The following is a 21386-nucleotide window of genomic DNA, read 5'->3' as shown; positions in this document are numbered from 1 at the left end:
TTGTTATTGCTCTTATTATTATTACAGTGTTCACAGCAATGATTTCATTAGGGTTATAGCAGCATCATGATTTACTAGAAGCCATCATCTTGTTTGTTTCATCATTTTGCTCTCAATGGTTAGTTCCAAGAATATACACGTCATTCTTCCAGGCTATCCCTCACAGGCAAACACACACACACACACACACACACACACACACACAGACACCAAGGGACACACACCTCACCTGCTGACAGGGTCTTTTCACTCAGCTGCTAAACCAACATGACATTTTCCTGTGAAGCAAACCTCAGTCATGTTGATCTTTTATTCATGAGCACCATTTGTTTCAATCTTTTTAAAATGATTGTGTCAAATGCCTTTATGTTTTATGTTCCCATCACTTCAGATTTTTTATTGCTTTGATCTGAACCTCAGTACCTGTAAATATTATTTTAAGACTATAACGCCCTTTAGACAATCACATCTTTCTTTTAAACTTAATCTGATATCACTAAATGTGATTGGTTGGCTGGTACCATGGAAAATAAAAGCACAAACTTTTGGTTTGGTTTTGGCGTGTGCCAGATGACACTGTCTGGTGTATTGGCTCCTATCCGACTAGTCGAATATTTTTTGGATTCTCTGTTTATAATGGAGGCATGTGGGAAAAACAAAGTTTTCATTTTGCAGGTGAAGTTTTTATTTTTATTTTAATAAGGACCACAGTTTTTCTTACAACCGATCTTTCTGAAAAATGACCATTGGGTCAGTTTACTTTCTGAGTTAAAGTACCCCAAGCTTTTTGATGTTAGACAATATACTCTATTAAAGCTTTAAAGCAGGTCCTTCATGGAAATTGTTTAAACTGTCACCAATAGTAGTTAAAGATACTGTATCAACTGCACTGCCACAGAGTCAGGGCCGTCGCAACTGGACAGGCAAACTAGGCAATTGCCAAGGGCCCCGAGCTGGAACGGGGCCCCCAGAGACGGCTGACATTGGTCCATATCAATGACAATATGATGGAACCCCTATAGACACTGCAACAACGACAACACGTTGGAATCCCCCCTAATGGGGCCCCTACTAGCTGCTGCTTGCGAGTGGCTAGTGGGGTGACCAGACGTCCCGCACTGTGCGGGACTGCACAGCATTTCTGTCTCTTTTCACGCGTCACGCAAATTGAGACCATGTCCCACATGATTGGTTGCCACCCGCGCTAGCATTGTTGGAGTACCGTAGTGCTACGGTACTTCACGGTACCACTACTGTGGGATAAGTTCAAAGTCCAATTGCAAGAGGGTGTCCATGCGTTATCCAATAACGGCGCGTGCTGGCCACCTGGCACTCAATATGCTGCTTTCATGACTGCCAAGAAATACCTGAACAGCCGAGCCGTGGCAGCACACAGGTATGTGATGTGCCAGAGGAGAAACGAGCCGTTCACATTTCTCTCTTTGTGGCAGGTAACAGTCCACAAACCTCACCGCACTTTAGGGACTGTTCTTTACTTATGGAGGAACTGTTCTTTACTTGTCAGGGGAGGAGGGTGGCTGGTTGATTTTCATTTCATTTATTTATTTTATTTTGATCCCCCCATGTTAATCACTTATTGATGCTGTTTTTGAAGTATGAATAAGTCAGTAAGGTGCCTCCAAGGTGCCTCTTGCCTGGGGCCCCCAGAGTGTCTTGAAACAGCCCACAGAGTCCTCCTCCTTGTGACAGAATTTTGTCTTGATAAGGAAAATATCCGGAGTTAAAGAATAAAGCATTTAATGTGACTTAAAGCAAAGATGAACAGAAGTCTGGAAATAATCCAGTCCAAAATATAATGGTGGTTATAAGTGGGTACAGTTGCATGATCAGATAATCCAAAAAAAGCTCACATTGAAAGTATAATGATAAATAAAGTAATGCTGATACTTTATATATGAGAGCATCAAATATTCTTTTGTTTTTGCCTTTTTGAGGTTTATATGTCTAGCTATACATCTATGGAAATAATCTATTTCCATGAAAACGTGTAGGACAAGGCACATGTTTTATTACTTTTGTTTATTTACTGTATTCATGAAATCATAATCAAAACCAGTTGCAATAAATGCACAGCATAAATGGAAAAGGCCACAAGTTTAGCCAGGACCCCGCTGTTTAAGTGCAGTTTTCCCAGCTTTCTCCCAAACATCACATCAGTTCAGATGCTAACACATACAAATAAGCATTTTCATAAAAAGCAATATTCAACATTCAAAAGATTCTGAAATATTTTTCCTGAAATATATAAAGGAACTGGTCCAAACACCATCCTAAACCCTAATTAACCAGAAAACAGTATGGTTCAATGGTTAGCTTATTAAGCAAATTAATAACCTGTATTTACAGCAGTACTGTTAAGTAGCATTTATTACAACAGGCCACACTGAGTTCATTACTGTGCTCTCCTTTGGTAAATTTTTGTTATTCACTCTTGGTTTAAAGATTGCATATAATTTCCATGACAATTATCAAAAACCAAGAGGAAGCATTCAACTATAAAATCGAAGTCATCAGTGCAACATTTTTTTATGCCAACACATGCCAATGATTGTCAATTTTTTGTCTTTATAGTGCAAAATGATTGAACACAAAGTCAGTTTTCTACTTTTTCTTCATACAGTTCTACAGTAGTAGAAGAACATTGTTTTAAATTATTCAAGCCTGATCATTTTTTCCGACACCAGGGCAGAAAATTATATATATATAGAAATATAGATATATACACGTTTTTAATGTTCATGTGTGTACTTCCACACATTCCTACAAAAATAACAAACCAATCCACAAAGGAAATTACACAAACAGCAAAGGCGACAATATGATTTTCATATTGACATTCTGTGCAATGAGTAAACTGCTCAGCGATAGAGACACATGCTGGTGCTCTGGTACAGGTACATGTAGGCATCACAAAAGAGACGTTTGGCCACACCTTTCATTTCTCGAGGCACCTGATTGGCCAGCTCCGCGGGAGACATTTCCAGGTACTTGCCGACCTCAGGGCAGGCGTGAACCTCTGGGATGTTGAAGCCGTCTGTCTCCCCTAAGCACAACATACAATTGAGCTAAAGAATACATGTATAAATGATGGATGTGATGATACAATGCATAAAAACAGCCCACTTACCTTCTCTGTCTGCCATGCTGTCAAAGAAGATCCAGTCTTGGCTGTTGGGTCCGTACTTAATGAAGGACACGTAGTGGCTCGTCTCGATGCAGAGCACAGCGAACAGCTCCAGCTTGTCTCTGATCAGAGCATGTGTGCCGTGACCCAAGTAACCCTTTGGGATGTCCAGAGCAGCTGGTCGATGGGACTGGCGTTGAGGGTGAGAGTGCACCTGGAAAAGAACTCATACAGTTAAGGCTGCAGCTAAAAATTATTTTCATAATCGTATTAGGAGACTGTTCAGGAATTTTATTTGAATTGAAAATATTAAACTGATTATCAATATGGTTGTGATAATTTTCTGTTTTTCTGTCTTTTCATTGCCAGGGTTTCAGGACTATATCCTACACCCAGCAATCTATCAACAGAGGGTATGCGTGTGATGTCACTGTGTGCAAAGTGCCTATCAGCCACTGCTGTCACCAGCAAGGAGACATAAAAGCTGTTGGAAACACTTTGTGATAGTCAGAAAAAACACAACAACATGTTCTTCACAAACAGACTGAGCCATAGAAACAGATTCACAAAGAATTCAGCCATATATATATATTTCATCAGAGCTGGTGAAGTGGTGATGAGGTAGGTTGTATCACATGGGAAAGTGATGTCAATCCATACCCATAATTCAACAAGCCTTAAAGACAAAGACAAAAAAAGACAAAAAAGACTCGGCCTCCTGACAATGATACAAACTGCACCTGAGATGAACACTTCCCACAGAAGATTTTAAATCCCGTCTGGCTGAAGAGGGGATCTGTAAAACAGTCAGTGCACTCTAACTGGGCCAGGTTTCCACACAGCATGCACTGCTGAGGACCTAAAACACACACCACAGGTTGTATTCACTGAGTCCATTTGTGTTAAATCATGTTACTTTGTGTGTGTGTGTGTGTGTGTGTGTGTGTGTGTGTGTGTGTGTGTGTGCATTTGTATTTAACTGTACCTTCAGAGAGGAGGTCAGTGATGTCCAGCTCCAGAGATGGAATGATCTTGTCAAACATCTTGAATTTCTTCCCAAAGCGAGGCATCTGAAGGATGAGGCAGGATGGCACCTGCAAGTATGTGACGGTGAATTAAGAAGATTACACACCACACAGACAGGAAACACAAAAATGAACTCATTCCAGGATATGCAAGGATCTGCTGAGAAAACTGTCCAACAGAGACATCTACTGGAGAGTCAACCCAAGAGAGGGAAATAGCAGATCAGCTGAGTTGACAGCAATGTCATGGTACTGGACGTATTTTGATGTGTATGTTTTTTCCTGTTTTGTGAGGCTGTATTTTGTGTGAGAGTGTGTGCTCTGCCTGTGAGGATCTTTGTCCTCAAACTATAGGTGGCTCTCTCTGTCTGGGTGGAGTTGTGGGTTCAGCCTGGGGAGTGTCATCGGCCCAATACCCTTGTTTGCTTTGTGAAAATCTGTTTGAACTTGGCACATATAATAAACTTTTTGTTTGCTAAAGCTGCAGGGGTGAGCTGCCATTTTATTTTATATTCCTCTTCCTGTTTCTGCTGTATCCTAGGGAGCCAGATTTAGTAAATGTTGTTTATTTCAGTTAGGTAAGCCAGCACTTTGGGGCAGATTGTATTGTTGTTGTCTTGGTTCACCCTGAGTCATACTGCCTCAGTTTACTGCCTTTCTCAACTTTAATGTTACATGCCCCCTACCTCCCTAGACAGGGGCATAACAAGCATAAATGCTAGTCGTTAGATTTAGGAATATAATGCTACTGAAACAAATACTTGCTTAATTGGTTATTTCATAAATAATTGTTCAAAGAAAAAATGCTAATTGCAGATTAATAAAACTGAAACATTAGGGAGCTTTATTTCAATTGTATTACAATTAATGAGTACTACTTATAAATTTTATATTTGTAGCACCTTCCAAAACAAGTTACAAGGTGCTTAAAAGAAAATGTAAAAAGAGAACATCATACACAGAATAAGCAATAAAAAACTGGGATTATAGTTCCATAGTTTAGAGACTTAGGAGAGCTGGAAACAGAATCACTAACTCTACATGCCATCTAGTTAGCCTATCACATCAGCTACTGTTATTTAAGAAAGTAACAAGATCAGAAATTCTGATCTCTGATCTAAACTATCATTGTCAATTATTTAGGATATATTCTGAGAATATGTTAACAACAATGGCTGATTAATTGAAGAAATAATCTGTATGATGAAATGATCACTACCAATTTAATTAACTTTAAGTTTAACCTGTTTAACAGATAACAAATGCGTGAATTCTTTGAGAAGCACCATGCCACTGCTAGTGCTAGTCACTATATCCAATAAGTTAAGTTTATTTCGGTCATTTTCCAACTTATACAACTCAAATACAAACAAGAAAAAATAATCAGCAACAACAATAAGCCATTAGTTTTGAAGCAGTGACAAATCAAAGCAAGTTTAGTAGACCAAAAAGGTGTGGGCTAAAGCCTTAGCTTACTTCACCCACCCTTACTACATTAGTTGTTTAGTCCTGTTCCCTTAAAAACGAAAATGAAAGAAACAAGCAAAACAAAACATATGTATATTATATATTTACACGCAAAAGTCCCCAACATAAATTCATACACTCACACACCAGTGTTCATAACTCAGTTTTATATTTGTTAAACTTTTTTTTTTATCTATTGAGTGTAATCACCATTCTTGTGTCCTTGTTAACACAAATGTAGTTAATTAGTGACACAAGATATGAGGAGTGTAACAAAAATCCATACAATCTCACCTCTGCCAGCTTGAGTCCTGCAGTGTGAAAGGAATGTTCCAGCAGCTGCTGGACTGTCGGCAGCACCAGGCTGTGGTTCTGGTCCAAGAAGATCTGGTAGCAGTAACTCTCCTGCACTTTACCGTCTGCTGAGCTAAATGGAAGAGGAATGTAAAGTGTGAGTGCAGCACTCTTTAAAAGTTTATCTGTATGTAGTGGGAAATAGTATTTGGTGGGTAATGTTGTATCAGTACAGTTTGAGTAGAGGATCCAGTGCAAGAATATGGTGCATGATGACAGTAAGGAACTCCTCTGGATCTGAAAGACCAAAGTTACATCAACAGTCACTTTAAACCAAAAAACACAAATCAGCTGTTTTGAAGCCTCCACATTAAACTGACCCTTCTCATCTGTGGTGAAGGAGTGACTGTAGCCGTGTTTCTCTAGCTGCTGTCGGAGCTTCATGATGTGCCGCCCTTCCACATAGCCCTTACTGCAAAGAGCATATAGAGAGCATGACATCTGGAGTAATCAACACAACAGTAATTGAATATTTTGCAAAATACATAAAAGCACACACCTGCGGAGGGGATTAACAATGTTATGGAGCAGTGTTCTTTGAATTGGGGCATCTTGAGGTTGTGTTGATTTAAACAGCATGGAGTCCAACACAGAGGAGCAGGAAAACAAGCTGAAAGCACAGATAGACACAATTACAGTTATGACAGTATGTTCTAAAACAAGTTTTTCATTTAGTTTCCCACACTGCAAGCAGCCAGTTTTGATTCATTTCTGTTTTCTATAAACTAGAAGTATCGCTTCACGGTTGTATGCTTCCACAACACAGTCACCCATGTCTGTGAAAACATGGATGCTTCACACATATCTCTCCCCAGCAGCACAGAAGATCTATACAATCATCATGGTTTCAGGGTAGGCACTCAAAATGTGTGTCACCAATTCAGTATCTGACCAAACGTCTCCCCTTCTGTTCCTGAGATATGATGCTAAGTAATGGCCAGAAAAGTGTTTTTGCAGAACATTATGATGTCACAATGAAGCTGACCTTTGACCTTTTAGATATAAAATGTCATAATTTCATTATATCCAATTAGATGTTTGTGTGAAATTTTGTCATAATTAAATTCTTGATCTTGAATTCATAATTATTGAGTTGTGGCCAAAAACACTAAGGTCACAGTGACCTTGAAATTCTGACCTCTGACCACAAAAATCTGATCCGTTCATTCTTGAGTCCAAGTGGATGTTTGCACAAAATCTGAAGAAATTCCCTCAAGGTGTTTTTGATATATCGCATTTACAAGAATGGGACAGCCGTACAAGTCTGCGAGTTACAGTCCACAGAACATAACTAATAATAAATAATATTCAATAGAATAAAGCCAGCTGAACTTCCTTAAAGGCCTTAATATGCATATTATTTATTATACTGTATGTTCTTGTCCTGACCTGAAAAGGGCAGCGTCCATATAGCAGGAGTTGCAGTGGCCTTGGATCCCCTTCATTCGTCCAATCAACATCTGGTTCACTTGCTCTGTGCTGATAGGAGGGACAGTCTCCAGCTTCCCTGTAATGCAATCCGTCTCGTCCTCTGAAGTAGTACACACATTACGTGCGTAAACACATAAAACATTTTACATAATATCCATGTGCAGCTGGTGTAGTGTTGCCTCTCATACAGTCATTAGAGAAGCAATAAAAATACAGGATGTGTATTCTGTACTATATATAGCACATTACCAAAAGTTTGTGGACACCTCTCTCTACACAAGTAAGTGTATTTTTGGGTCTGGGGCTGTTTTTTATAGCCCCTCAGTCGTTTATAGCTTTGTAAGGAAAAGTTTTTTCCAGTTTGATATGGAAAGACTTGACTGGCCTGCACAAAGCCCTGACCTCAATTCTATGAGTTTTGGAATGATTCATTTGACTTTCTTGTGTGGGTGGAATGTGTTAATATGCAGGTATTTACATACTTTTGGCCATATTTTTTTTTATCCCATACGTAGTGTTTGTTCTTCTTTACATCCTTAAATCTATCTGAGCATATTTGTCTGGAAGACAATGTCATTTATCAAAATAAAACAAATATAACCCTAAAACCAGTCAAAGCACCACTGTGTCCACAAGGGGGCACTGACTGCCCACTCTATTAAAGTTGTCCCCTGTAAGAACACAAGAATTTTCAGCACACAACTTAAAGGGCCTGTATACGACATTCAGGACATTAAAATAGCAGCAGACAACTATTTGCCGTGTAAAGATATAGTGGACTAATGGCGTCCTGAGCAGAGAATTAAGTCACTAACTATAACTGTATTCCGGGCATCTTTGTTTGTTGTTGTGGTGGTCATGCTGACAGTGCATGCATTTAGTACATTTGAGTCCCTGTGTGTGTATCCCACTGGCTAGGTAGTTGCCACTGCTCTGCATTGGGCTCATACAGCAGTTACGGCAATTACTGCTGATAACAGCGTCATTGCGTAAGTGTAGTGATATCATAGATATGCTCTGAGTGTCGTGTACAGCTTCTTTGACATAACTGTAAGAGGGAGTTGCTCAAGACTCAACAGGACTGTGTTGATTGATCTTGTTCTGACCTGCATCTTCCTGTTTTAGCATCCTCTCACTGTGATTGGCTGATGTGCTCTGAAATCGTGAGTCTGGACGGCAGGACCTCAGCTTCACGAACAGTGCTCTCTTGGGGGGACAATCGAAGAAACGCTCACCTTTGAAGGTGCCATTACTCACTCCATTGTCTTCCTCCTGGAGACAGATATACACAGACTAACAATGCAGTTTGATCCAAGATTAAAAGAAAATGAAAATAATTTGAAAAGCAATAATTTGCGATGGCTTAGTACAACTATAAACAATGACTCGAACCAATGGCACACCTAACCTATAAAATGACATGTTGCTATGATTGTGCAGTTTACAATTAGACTTTAATCTGCACAGTGACATGTTGGCATAAATATTACCAGCTCTAGTCCAGCCATGGTTTCCTTTCCACCAGGCAGAAAGCCGATCCAGCGGATGATACCATATGAATTGCCCGTAGCCAAGGTCACCTCCACCACAGAGTTCACAGTCAGATCCATGTACAGATCATCAGTATCTGGTTCCACTGGGGGTGTATCAACATCCATGCTCTCTGGCTCTACAGTGACGAATATATCTGGGTAAGATTTCTTACGTATGTGGGAAATACAGTACAGGCCAAAAGTTTGGACACACCTTCTCATTCAATGAGTTTTCTTTATTTTCATGACTATTTACATTGTAGATTCTCACTGAAGGCATCAAAACTATGAATGAACACATGTGGAGTTATGTACTTAACAAAAAAAGGTGAAATAACTGAAAACATGTTTTATATTCTAGTTTCTTCAAAATAGCCACCCTTTGCTCTGATTACTGCTTTGCACACTCTTGGCATTCTCTCCATGAGCTTCAAGAGGTAGTCACCTGAAATGGTTTCCACTTCACAGGTGTGCCTTATCAGGGTTAATTAGTGGAATTTCTTGCTTTATCAATGGGGTTGGGACCATCAGTTGTGTTGTGCAGAAGTCAGGTTAATACACAGCCGACAGCCCTATTGGACAACTGTTAAAATTCATATTATGGCAAGAACCAATCAGCTAACTAAAGAAAAATGAGTGGCCATCATTACTTTAAGAAATGAATGTCAGTCAGTCCGGAAAATTGCAAAACTTTAAATGTGTCCCTGCCGGAGTCGCAAAAACCATCAAGCGCTACAACGAAACTGGCACACATGAGGACCGACCCAGGAAAGGAAGACCAAGAGTCACCTCTGCTTCTGAGGATAAGTTCATCCGAGTCACCAGCCTCAGAAATGGCAAGTTAACAGCAGCTCAGATCAGAGAGCAGATGAATGCCACACAGAGTTCTAGCAGCAGACCCATCTCTAGAACAACTGTTAAGAGGAGACTGCCGAATCAGGCCTTCATGGTCAAATAGCTGCTAGGAAACCACTGCTAAGGAGAGGCAACAAGCAGAAGAGATTTGTTTGGGCCAAGAAACACAAGGAATGGACATTAGACCAGTGGAAATCTGTGCTTTGGTCTGATGAGTCCAAATTTGAGATCTTTGGTTCCAACCGCCGTGTCTTTGTGAGACGCAGAAAAGGTGAACGGATGGATTCCACATGCCTGGTTCCCACTGTGAAGCATGGAGGAGGAGGTGTGATGGTGTGGGGGTGTTTTGCTGGTGACACTGTTGGGGATTTATTCAAAATTGAAGGCACACTGAACCAGCATGGCTACCACAGCATCCTGCAGCGACATGCCATCCCATCCGGTTTGCGTTTAGTTGGACGATCATTTATTTTTCAACAGGACAATGACCCCAAACACACCTCCAGGCTGTGTAAGGGCTATTTGACCAAGAAGGAGAGTGATGGAGTGCTGCGGCAGATGACCTGGCCTCCACAGTCACCGGACCTGAACCCAATCGAGATGGTTTGGGGTGAGCTGGACCGCAGAGTGAAGGCAAAGGGGCCAACAAGTGCTAAACACCTCTGGGAACTCCTTCAAGACTGTTGGAAAAGAATTTCGGGTGACTACCTCTTGAAGCTCATGGAGAGAATGCCAAGAGTGTGCAAAGCAGTAATCAGAGCAAAGGGTGGCTATTTTGAAGAAACTAGAATATAAAACATGTTTTCAGTTATTTCAGCTTTTTTTGTTAAGTACATAACTCCACATGTGTTCATTCATAGTTTTGATGCCTTCAGTGAGAATCTACAATGTAAATAGTCATGAAAATAAAGAAAACGCATTGAATGAGAAGGTGTGTCCAAACTTTTGGCCTGTACTGTAACTTCTCACTTAATCATGTAAAAAGTTGCTCAAACCTGCAGGCACCTCCCCCTTAGCAACGAGCTCTAGTGGAACATCAACTTCACCCCCTCTCTTTCCATTCTCATCTGTGTCCTTAAAACACAAAGACAATTTATGAATATGCTGCAAACTGCTAACTTTGTACTGAAGGAAGAGACAAATCTACTTTTAAATATGTAAGTTTGGGTTGTATAAGAGAAGTCAAGGATGAGCAGGAGCACACAAACTTTGACAGCATTGTGTTTAATGGCTCAAATCAAAAAGGCTTTATATGTAGATAGGAATTAACAGTGATCATGTGATCAACTGTGAAAGAGACAAAGTCTGATTCACAGAAGAGGTTTTTCTGCAAGTTTCGTTGACTTACATTTTGAGATGTTTAATGGAATATTTCACTCCCAAAATGATCATTTACACTGGTACGTCAATTACTCAGCCCGTGTTGTGATGAATTTGTGAAGAAAACTTTGTTTTTCTTGCTTGCCACCATGGTGAATGCAGAATCCAACTATAAAAGTGCACTCAGTAGAGCACAGATCTCTGCCAGGCAGCCACAATCTGGCTGCTACTTGGGCATCTGAGCTGATCACGGCCAGGCTAGACAATTTCAGCAGAAACTGATGCACTATCTAATAAAATACGCACCTTAGTAATTTTTTACAGATCCGCAGGGTGTTGCACATAGCAAATTGAGTTTTCCTGCTCACAGCAGTATTTGAAATTTAGATACAATATAACTCATAAGCATGAATTGATTTTAAATAACTGAAACACAGCCATAAATCTTTGATCCATGTTTTTCATAACTGAACATTTGATGGTATTAATTTTTGCTGTAGGTTACAGTAATAAACTAGATAATAAAAACAATTAGGATAGACCAAAAAAGAAACAATTTAACTAGCAACTAACTCACTCACTTAGGGTAGAAGCACAAATACCAAGGAAAAAATTAACAAATTTACAAAATCTGCCCATCTACAAATCGGCTTCTGAAATGCTCCCAGTGTGGTACGCTGGAACACAGTGCAGCTGTGTAACTAAAAAATGAGGGTTATTGACCTCCTATAATCCCTAACTTAAGTTGATCATAAACATGTCAAGTATTGAATTCATGCAGATGCTCAGGTTCAAAATGAGACCAAACTTTGCTATGCATGTCAGTTTTTGAGCCATGATTATGGCCAAAATGTGACCTGTGACGGATGGTAAGGCTTCTTGGATAGATTTCTAGTAAACTTGCGCCTCCTGCTGGCTGATTAGTCGGAGTGATAAGTTGGCAGTCAATGACAGTATAAAACAGACAATAAAACAAGTTTTTCAACAACTGTGAACCACCACAACCAGAACAGGTCATTGTGCATTCAGTCACAAATATGCACAGAAAACATTAAGTTGATTGGTCTAGTAGTTTGCAAGATAAGTTGTGGACAGGCAGATTCGCAGACTCACACACACAGACACACCACCAAACGCATGCTCCCCTCCAGGCTTACAGTATGCCTGGCAGAGATAGAAAATTATTTATAGTAAAAGGGAGCTGTGTTTTAACCACACGTGCTTGCCTTGGAGTGCTGCTTGTTTTAAACAGTAAGATTTTAGCAAAATTGCATGTGTTTGGGAAGTACTGAGCATATGAATGGGTAAATCAGACTTGGGTTATATTGCATGAGTTGTGTGAGATTTTGTAAATGGATGTTTTGATATGGTTTTGTTGTTGTTAAACACGGGACCTTTTTACTCCAATTCTCCATTCAAGGATTCTTTGTTCACCTTGGCAGCATGCGAGAAGAACTGAGTTTTATTCACAAATTCAGTGTAATCAGCAACTGATATACAAATGATAATTTTGTGGGTGAAGGTATTCCTTTAAAACCTTTTGAATATTAATCACAGAAAATATCTAGAAAATAAGGTCAATTGTGTCATTGCAAAAATACATTTATAAATCAAATGGCTGCATTTTAAAACATTATTTAAAGGAGCCAAATACCATATTGTACTCTATTGGAGACCACTGAAATATCACTGAATATCGCTTACCGTGGAGATCCGAACAATTTGTTCTCCATCCTTTTCCTGCACACAAACGACCATTCCATGCCGGCATTCATTACTGATGAAGTAAGTGACTCTATCTCCTGTGGTCAGCTCTTCTGTTTCTGGCTGTGAGGAGCTGTTGGGGACAGAGGGGGACAAGGAGCTGGGAACTAGAGGCCTGATTCTGGAGAATGGGGCAAAAATGCCACAATCTTTAGCACAAGAGAAGTAGGTTATAAACTGGTAGGTCCCATCACATTTCCCCCTCCTCCTGTCTTCTCCCTGGGGTAAAAGAAGCATAGCAGCAGCCCTTAATGAATGTCACTTACATTCTAAATCCAATGTCTCAATAAATTAATCAGTACATTTTACTATTAATGACAAATAAGGCATTGTTCTAAAGGCTCAGGTCAAATCTAGTGGAGCTAGCAATGCAGATATTATAAGCTCCGATAACTGCCAGATCAGTGCTTTTTTAAACATGATCTAAGGTTCAAAATAACACATTACACCATGTTTTCATTCTGTGAATAACACAAACCTAATATATATATATATATGTATTGCTTGGACAGATAACATTAGGAGAAAGGGGCTGATTTGGTGGGTGCACAAACATTTTTTAAAGTCTCACCTGCAGTTCAATGCCAAAGAATCTTCCTGATATAGGAAAGAAATATGATGGTGTAAGTTGTCCGATGTAGCGAATGATGCCTCTAAGCTTCTCTCCTCCTTCGTCCACAGTCACTGCAGTACCTACAGTGAGTCCCATTGCTGTTTTAAGAGCATTTCTTTCTCTGAACCACTTCAGTCTCTCTGCGTCCTCAGACAGGGCCTGCAACAGCTCGGCTTCCTCTACACTCAGAGGTTCCATACTACTCACCTCTAGGTTATAATCTATTGCTGACTTGGAGTCAATGAGGAAGACAGGCAACTTTGTGGGCGAAGGAGATCTTTTGAGCTCTAAAGTGTGCCTGTATTCACTGATGTAGCATATGCGGCCAGCATTGATGTGTCCTGGGTGTTCAGGTTTTCTTGTTATGATGAAGTACAGGGTGTCTGTTGACGTCATGGTGCTGAGCAGGGTAACTGTTACTGTACATAAACACAATTACAATAAACACACACACACACACACACACACACACACACACACACGGGTGTTAACTTTTTACAATAAGCCTGTCATGAATTTTGTAGCCCACACTCAAGCTAACGTTAGCTCGCTGACTAGCTACAACACTGAACTAAGCTAACTATCGTTAACTGTCGTTAGTGTAACTTAAAACGTCAAACAGAAATCATAACAAACGTTAAATGTTGCGTCATAACTTCAACATAGATTAGCTCTCACATTGTTTTCTTACTTTCTCGAGCAATTGTGACAAAGTTAACGTTACCTTGACTTGTGAAGCAACTTTAAACGTTGCTTTCTGTTTTTATCTTCGCTCTTTTTAGTTAATGTCCGAACCTGCTGCCATAAGTTTCACTTCCCCTTTCATTTCATACCACAGCGGCGTCATCAGCCCTTCACACTCATGATAACAATGCCAGTTTGGTGTAAGCCACATAAACAACTTATTGGCAATAACGCAGTTCTTCGAAAGAGGACATTAATGTCAGGAATATTTTCAAAGTGACGCTCTTGTTTTTAAATCTGTTGACAGCAGCAGTCGCTCGATACGAATGAGGTAATTAAGCCCCTCTGTAAGGTCTTTCAGACAAGCTGCAAGCAGGCTTAGTCTGTCTAAATCCCGTTATGTAATGTGCATACCGTAGTTTGTACAAAAGATTATCTTCCCGTTTGCTGTCTTTGTGGGTTCGTTCTTTAGTTGGTTACAGGAGTGCTGAAAGCAAGGTCTGCGTTTTATCCTAACCACGCCACGAGAAAGACCAAAAGTGCACTTCACAACTGAGCATTTCACATTCAAGCATAGACTAGCTTTTTGAATTGGTTGGGGGTGGCGCACTTGCTGTCACTTCTTTATGACTCTTGTCTAAATACTTGACATGACTTTACAGTTTACATATTAGGGTTGTTGTCTCTTTTGTAGTTGATTATTGATATTTTATATTTCACTCTGTCTTATGTGTGTCACTCACTAATAATTAACATTTTGAGTCTCCACAGAAGATTCAAACCTGTCCTAACCATTGAGTCTGTCAAATGAAATACAAGAAAATATCAATAAAATGATATTAGGTGGTATCAATGCGATCACTGCCTATTTTATTATTACATTCTGGCCTTTGAGACATGACTGAGGGCTCAGTCTGGCACCTTGGGTATCGCAGACCGCGTTCTGTGATTGGACGTTATAAAATTACATCATCCGCAAGAGCCTGCTTTCGCCGCAATTTGATGACGGAACGAATCAGTTGTAAACATGGAGGAGAGAGAAGCACTGAAGAGGCAAATTGAACTTCTACAAAGTAAATCTCTTTTGTTAAATGTTGACAGTTTGTTTTGTCGCAGGCAGTTTAGAGGGCACTTTTGAAATGTTGCGCCCTGTACATTCAGAGCCGTGGTGTGGGTGTGGGGCCCGCGTTTTAAGTATTTAAAAACGACCGTTAGCTTAGCCTCCTGTTCAAACTACCCACACATCTGCGAAGAGCCGTTTGATACTTTATCTAGTTACCCTACATGTACTGCATGTAGAAATGCGAGGCGCTAGTTAGCTACTATATTCTACATGACATTTCCATTGTAATTATATAACAGGGTCACTGTTCATACTGTCAACAGGTTAGCTTAGCTAATTGTTCAACTGCGAGAGAAAATCGAAATAAACGGTCGGTTCAGCCAACTTATTGAGTTAACGTTTAAGAAAAACAAGTTTTTGAATATATAACGTTACATCTGGCGGAATTTAGCTAACGCAATAATTTGTGCCCCGGTATCGTGAGCACAGCACTGGTGGGTGACAAATGGAAAAACCAACACAAAGTGAAAGGTGTTGGTCTAGTACGATCCACCAGAGCAGCTGCAGTGCCCCTTGGCATAATATATTCTACAAGAGCCTGGACCTCTAGAGAGATGACTAACGTTTTTTTGAGAGATATTTTCTTATTTGGTGATGATGATGTTGATGCAGTCTCACGTGTCTAAGATCTCCCATGAGTGTAGAGGACAGTCGAGTAGAGCTTTGATGTCCCAGAGGGGCAGTTGTGCTTACAGACAGCAGCCAGTGAATACAAAAAAGAAAATATATACATGCTAGAATATATTTTGTTTAAAAAGCCAATTTTCTGATGGATTAGAGGATCTCACATCTGTTAGTGCCACCCCTAAGAAAATACAGCCTCTGACATGATAGAAACAAATGATTTTTCTTTTATGGAGTTTGGTGTTTGAGTTTAAGTTGCTTCCTTTGGGACAGGATTTTTACCTTCTCAGAGTGTGGGGGTTATGGAGTTATACTGACTGTTAAGTTCAAAGTAGGGTTACAAACTGTAAGCACTTTTCTAAACCGATCATTGGTAATATTAATGATAAACTGACTGATAATCGGGATTTCAAAATAACATAAAAAATTTTTGTTATACCAAGGTATACCAAATGTACTTTTTTTCTTAATCAAAACTCACATCATATTGCATATTCTCTGAGACCATTACATAGCCTGTGAAACATATTGAGATACAGAGACCTAGACATGTGAAACACTTTTTGTGAAACACTTAATATTACTGACTAATACTTCGCTTTGCCTGCTTGCTTCATTTCCCAATGTCCCTGCTGTGCTCCTCTTCTAGACCCCAAGATGGCCCCCTCGTCCTAAAATACTTATGCTGTGCCCTTTGTTTGCTAATGCTAATTATTGTAAACATGCTTTCAAAATACACTACAGATAGCTAGAATGCAATAGGAGATGAGACATTGTTTATGTAAATTTCAAATGTTATATCAAATTCTTAATGACTGATTAATAAGTTGTTGATTAATTGTTGTCATCCCTAGTCCAAAGCATATTGTCATTTATATTCATTCATATCAAATCTTTCACTGAGTCCTTGTGTCTTGTATGGAATCATCTGAATTAGCTAAATTTCTGCACCTACTTTTTAAGGTTTTACCTTTCATTTTTAACTTATCTTGAGTCCCAATAAAAATTGTTTGCAGCAAGTTGTGTGGATTACCCAAAGTAACAAGGACACTGTTTTTATTGAATTTTTTTGATGGTGAGAGCACCACAGACTCCTTTCCTTTCATTTTCAAACTAAACCAACACTATCTACGTGACTAAATGCCAGGGAAGGAAAGTGAGAAATGTGTTTTGTTCAGTGAACCAATTCTTTTACATGGTGTCTTTTTTCATTATTGTTTATCACTCTGAATGGGATTTAACAACCAAATACCTCCTATTGTCAAATTCCCAGATCTCATCAATCAGCATAAGAGTGTCCATGGCGATGCCCCGTTCCCAAGAGATGAGCAGAGGCGTCCGGAAGCACCAACATCAGCCAGCGGCAGAGGTCATAGCACATCTGACGTCCATCCTCACAGCCACAGAGGAAGACACTATGCTCCTCACAGCCATGGAAGTTGGAGGAAAAAGTACTCTCTGAGCAACAAGAACCACCAGCCCTCTGCTGGACATCCCTCAGCTTCTACCTCCTCTATTCATCAGCCCAGTTCCCACAGCATATCTCATAGCACCTCACTGCCCAGCCACAGCAGAGGAGAGGAGAGTGAAAGAGTCACAACTGCCACTTTATCATCAGGGATCCCTCAGCAGAAGAGAGACAGACATGTAAACAGTGTCACAGGGAGAGCTGCAACAGAGAAACAAAAACCAGAGACTCCTATAAAAACAGGAGCAGCTGTGTATCAGCATGACAACAGAAAAGGAGATTCAGGCTCAACAGGCACTAGTGAGCGACATGAGATGCTTCCCAGACAGACTCAGATATTTCAGCAAACCGAAAGCAGCCGTGTAGTCCAGCCTGAAAAGAATGTCAGTTGTTCTTCAGAAGTGCCATTTTCAGTTACAGCCAACACCGCATCTAGTTTGCAGAGCAGCTCTCAAGCACAGATCAAACCTTCCCTGACAAGCAAAACCAGCGCTGACACTAAACCGACCATTGATGCAACAACTCCAGCAAATCTCACCACTGGTAATACCATACCACCTCTCTCTGCTCTGTCTAAAATATCAGATCAGCCCTCCATCAGTCCCACCTCTTACACCAGCCAGGGCCAAGCATCTTTTCTGAAAAAATCCAAGTTCACTTGGGTAAAGAACCAGACTGTCAGAGGAGTGGAATCTAAGCAAGCTAGCTCCATATCCTCACCCACAGGCAAAGCTGTGACTGTTGCCCCACTGTCTGTGTCAAAAGCTGGTGTAGCCAGTGGAAACTCCCCCTCTTCCTCAGTCAGTAAGAGAGCCCCTGCCAAGAAGTTACCTCGAAAGCTAAGCCCAGTCACTGTAGCCCCCAGGACTTCCAAGTACAAGTGGGTGTCCTCCTCTGCTGGAGCCCAAGTTAAAATACCTCGAAAGTCACCATCACCCAAAGCCCTGACTCTTTCCCAGAGAGCTATGGAGAAGGGAGAGGCCCCGAAGAAACTCAGAGCAGCCTCCACTCCCTCTGCTAGGATAAAAAAGGGAATTGCAGGTTCCTCAACCAACTCCTCACCGAGCAGCCGTTATCGTTGGAAGGCTGGAGGCCAAAGTACCTCTGCAGCAGTGACAGGAGGGGTGACAGTGGCTCGTCGTAGATCTGCCTTCCACTGGACAGCGGAAAAAAGCAACAAAGGAGTAAAAGGAGGGATTATTCTTTCCCCATCTGTAACCCAACGTACCTCTCTTACACCCTCCCCCTCTTCTGGTGGGTTCAAGCTCCGCAGCAGGATGAAAATCATCAGGAAGTCTGCTAGTAGGTAAGTAATAGAAACATGCACATGATCTGATTTACCTTCCATTCGCTGTATCACTACTCTGAAATCTTCTCTTCTTTTGGATTTTTCGTGAAACTCTTTTGCCAGAGAGTGGCAGCAAATGTGGCAAACTACTTGAAATTCAATAGATTTTTCTCAGTATCATTTGTTAAATCGTAGCCTCTAGTGTATTACTGATGATATTGTGTTCCTTTGTCCTCTTTCCTGTGACCACAGTGGAGGTGGGTCAGAGAAGGGGACCAGCCCATCAGCAGTAAAGTACTCCCCACGGGGCCGCACGCACAGCTCGACCAGGTCTCCCACAGGAGTTAGGAGGACACCCTCCAGGGAGCTTGTGTCTTTCGGCAGACACAAGTTGAGGCGGCTCTCCCCCACCTTATCAAGAACAGGTAAGCACACACTTCAGACTGTAGTGTTGTTGAGTATTCTATTATTTTACACAGTTTTCCTGTCACGACTTTACCAGGGGGAGCTGTCCCCAACTAAGGATTTACATAGACATGGTCACGTGTTGCCTATTGTCGACTGATAGTCAATTATGTTTGTTTTTTCCTCGTTGATCCATATTCTCATTTGCCACATTAGTTTCCATTTTTTCCACGCCAGAAAAAGAGCTGAAACACACAGTTAAACAATTTGTTCTCCTGAGTTGGCAGAAGAATTTATTTTATAAGAGGACGTGTCATCCAGGGCTGTTTGTTGTGTCTCGGGGATATGTGTGTAGGTGTCACTGCGGCGCTGTCCATAGTACTGAAAGGGAGCAGGGGAGATTGATAGATGGACAGACAGGCCGACAGAGCATGTCACTCAGTTTGGTTCCTGCTTGCTTTCAGTAGCTGTAGAGAGAACATTCAACTTTCTCTCAGAGAGTGAGAAAAAGAGGTATAAAAGCCACAAACAGCTGTTTGTACATGCCTTCCCCTGCTGATTTGGACAGAGAATCATTCATAAGTTAAAGAATATTAGAATATTTAGCTCTCTGTGAGTGCAGTGCTATTATTTGAGTGCTCTGAATAATGAATTTATTCTGAAACAGACTATGATTGATTGGGAGAAACCAAGCAATATCTATGTAAAATCAGATAGTCAGCAACCCCATATTTCCCAAATGGAATGATCCTTTGTGTCATAACTTCATTTTCCTGCAACTGTGATGATTAGACTGTGAGATTTGCAGTCAAATCAGGCTCCTTAGATCGAATAATTGAATTGCCTACTGTTTTGGGTCACCCCTCACTAAGTGTTCAACCATGGAAAACAAATCATATGGTTAAGAGCGAGCATACCTAATATGGCTAGTCATAGTACAGCTTGTGGCCTGGCTCTTATAATAGAAATGCTGGAACCATGTATTTATTTTCGATTTGTCTCTATAATATTCCTTTGCCTCTCCCTCACTTAAAAGCATGTGGATCTCGGCAATCATACAGTTAGACCCACAGCAGCTAAAGTTTCTAGATAGATTCAAGTTCTCACACACTCCTCAGTTTAGAGTTACACTCGATGGCCATTTGGTGGTGCTATGACAACTTGTTTTAGCGGGCAACTCATCAATTGTCCATCAAGCAATCCAAAACCTTATTTTCCCCATTAAGTTCTCAAGTCATGCAGGATCACCTGACATTTCCACCAGATTGTGAACAAATTAGTTACAATTAGTCCAGGGATTTATCATATTCTCTTGAAAATCACTGATGATGGTTATTCTGCAAACCTGACAGGTCTGTACTGTCTGCAGTTGCTCAGAATCATCAAAGTGCATTGTCTCATGTTTTGTATGTTGCCATTTACATTCACTATGTCAACTAGATTTAACACAACAAATGTGGCACAAATCTAATCGAAGTTAAACTGTCGTCTGTTGCTGTATTCTCTCTGCCAGAGGTTATTCTAGGTGCTCTGTTCTGTTAGAAAGAAAACACAGATTCACTGATCAGCTTTGGTGTCCTCACACATAGAAAAGACCTTCAGAAGGCACAGTCTATCTGGGGGATTGGCCTTTATTTTTGTTGCAACATCACCGTGTCTCACTGCGTTTTTAATGTGTCAGAGTCAGCACAGAAGATTTCAAACACAAAGTTAGTGCTTGATGTGCCATTGGAGAGATCTTTGGGTCAAACAAAGAGTCTTTTGAGCAATAAGTTTATCTTGATAGTTGATAGTTGCATGATAGGATATTTTAAGTGGATTCTCACTTGGGTCTTTCCCTCTAAGCTTATTGCTTTTTATGACTTAATATTCTGTTTTAGCATTGTGTTTTCACTGGTGTAGTGGAGGGTGCACACAGGTATAGAGTATAGACCCACCTCTTTTCCGACTGTTTACAGTACACTCACTTATCAGAATAAACCATTGGATTATATAGGAGAGTATGCCTACTTCCTCCTCAGAAACCTACCCATATACCTAGTGGTACACCCACCTACCAATCTACCCACCTCATCCACTACCACTACACTAGTACGGATCTCTCTTCAGCACTGTGTCAGTTGTGCACAACCTGAACCCCAGTGTTTTAAAACTAGGGTTGCAGCGATGTCCCATGAAACCATATACTGTGCTCTGAAAATGTATGGTTATCATACAATATACATTTGCTTATCTACTGTATCGGGGGAAAAAGTACAACTGGATGGAGAATCTTGCCTGTGCATGTG

General features: G+C 40.6%; 2 protein-coding genes across 2 annotated transcripts in view; one reads left to right on the top strand and one right to left on the bottom strand.

Moving 5' to 3' along the window:
• Window positions 1–2023: 2023 nt before the first annotated feature.
• Window positions 2024–14520, bottom strand: cyldl (cylindromatosis (turban tumor syndrome), like). The gene is made up of 15 exons (XM_049587070.1): window positions 14231–14520; window positions 13465–13925; window positions 12834–13112; window positions 10805–10883; window positions 8913–9091; window positions 8529–8694; window positions 7381–7522; window positions 6491–6601; window positions 6312–6403; window positions 6165–6228; window positions 5932–6064; window positions 4131–4239; window positions 3886–4004; window positions 3149–3359; window positions 2024–3064 (listed from the first exon to the last, which is right to left on the bottom strand). Exons 2-15 carry the CDS (start codon window positions 13900–13902, stop codon window positions 2880–2882), a joined length of 2307 nt encoding a protein of 768 aa, XP_049443027.1. The 5' UTR covers window positions 13903–13925; window positions 14231–14520; the 3' UTR covers window positions 2024–2879.
• A 676-nt stretch (window positions 14521–15196) lies between these two features.
• zc3h3 (zinc finger CCCH-type containing 3) overlaps window positions 15197–21386 on the top strand; it is a 96252-nt gene continuing 90062 nt past the window's right edge. The window contains exons 1-3 of the mRNA XM_049587069.1: window positions 15197–15263; window positions 17211–18711; window positions 18946–19118. Coding sequence (XP_049443026.1) covers window positions 15218–15263; window positions 17211–18711; window positions 18946–19118 — 1720 coding nt within the window. The 5' untranslated portion in view covers window positions 15197–15217. The remainder of the gene's footprint in view (window positions 15264–17210; window positions 18712–18945; window positions 19119–21386) is intronic.

This window comes from Epinephelus fuscoguttatus, linkage group LG10, assembly GCF_011397635.1.
Source record: "Epinephelus fuscoguttatus linkage group LG10, E.fuscoguttatus.final_Chr_v1".
Classification (NCBI taxonomy): Eukaryota; Metazoa; Chordata; class Actinopteri; order Perciformes; family Serranidae; genus Epinephelus; species Epinephelus fuscoguttatus.
The sequence above is the reverse complement of the archived record's forward strand: the minus strand, read 5'-3'. Positions and strand labels throughout refer to the sequence as shown.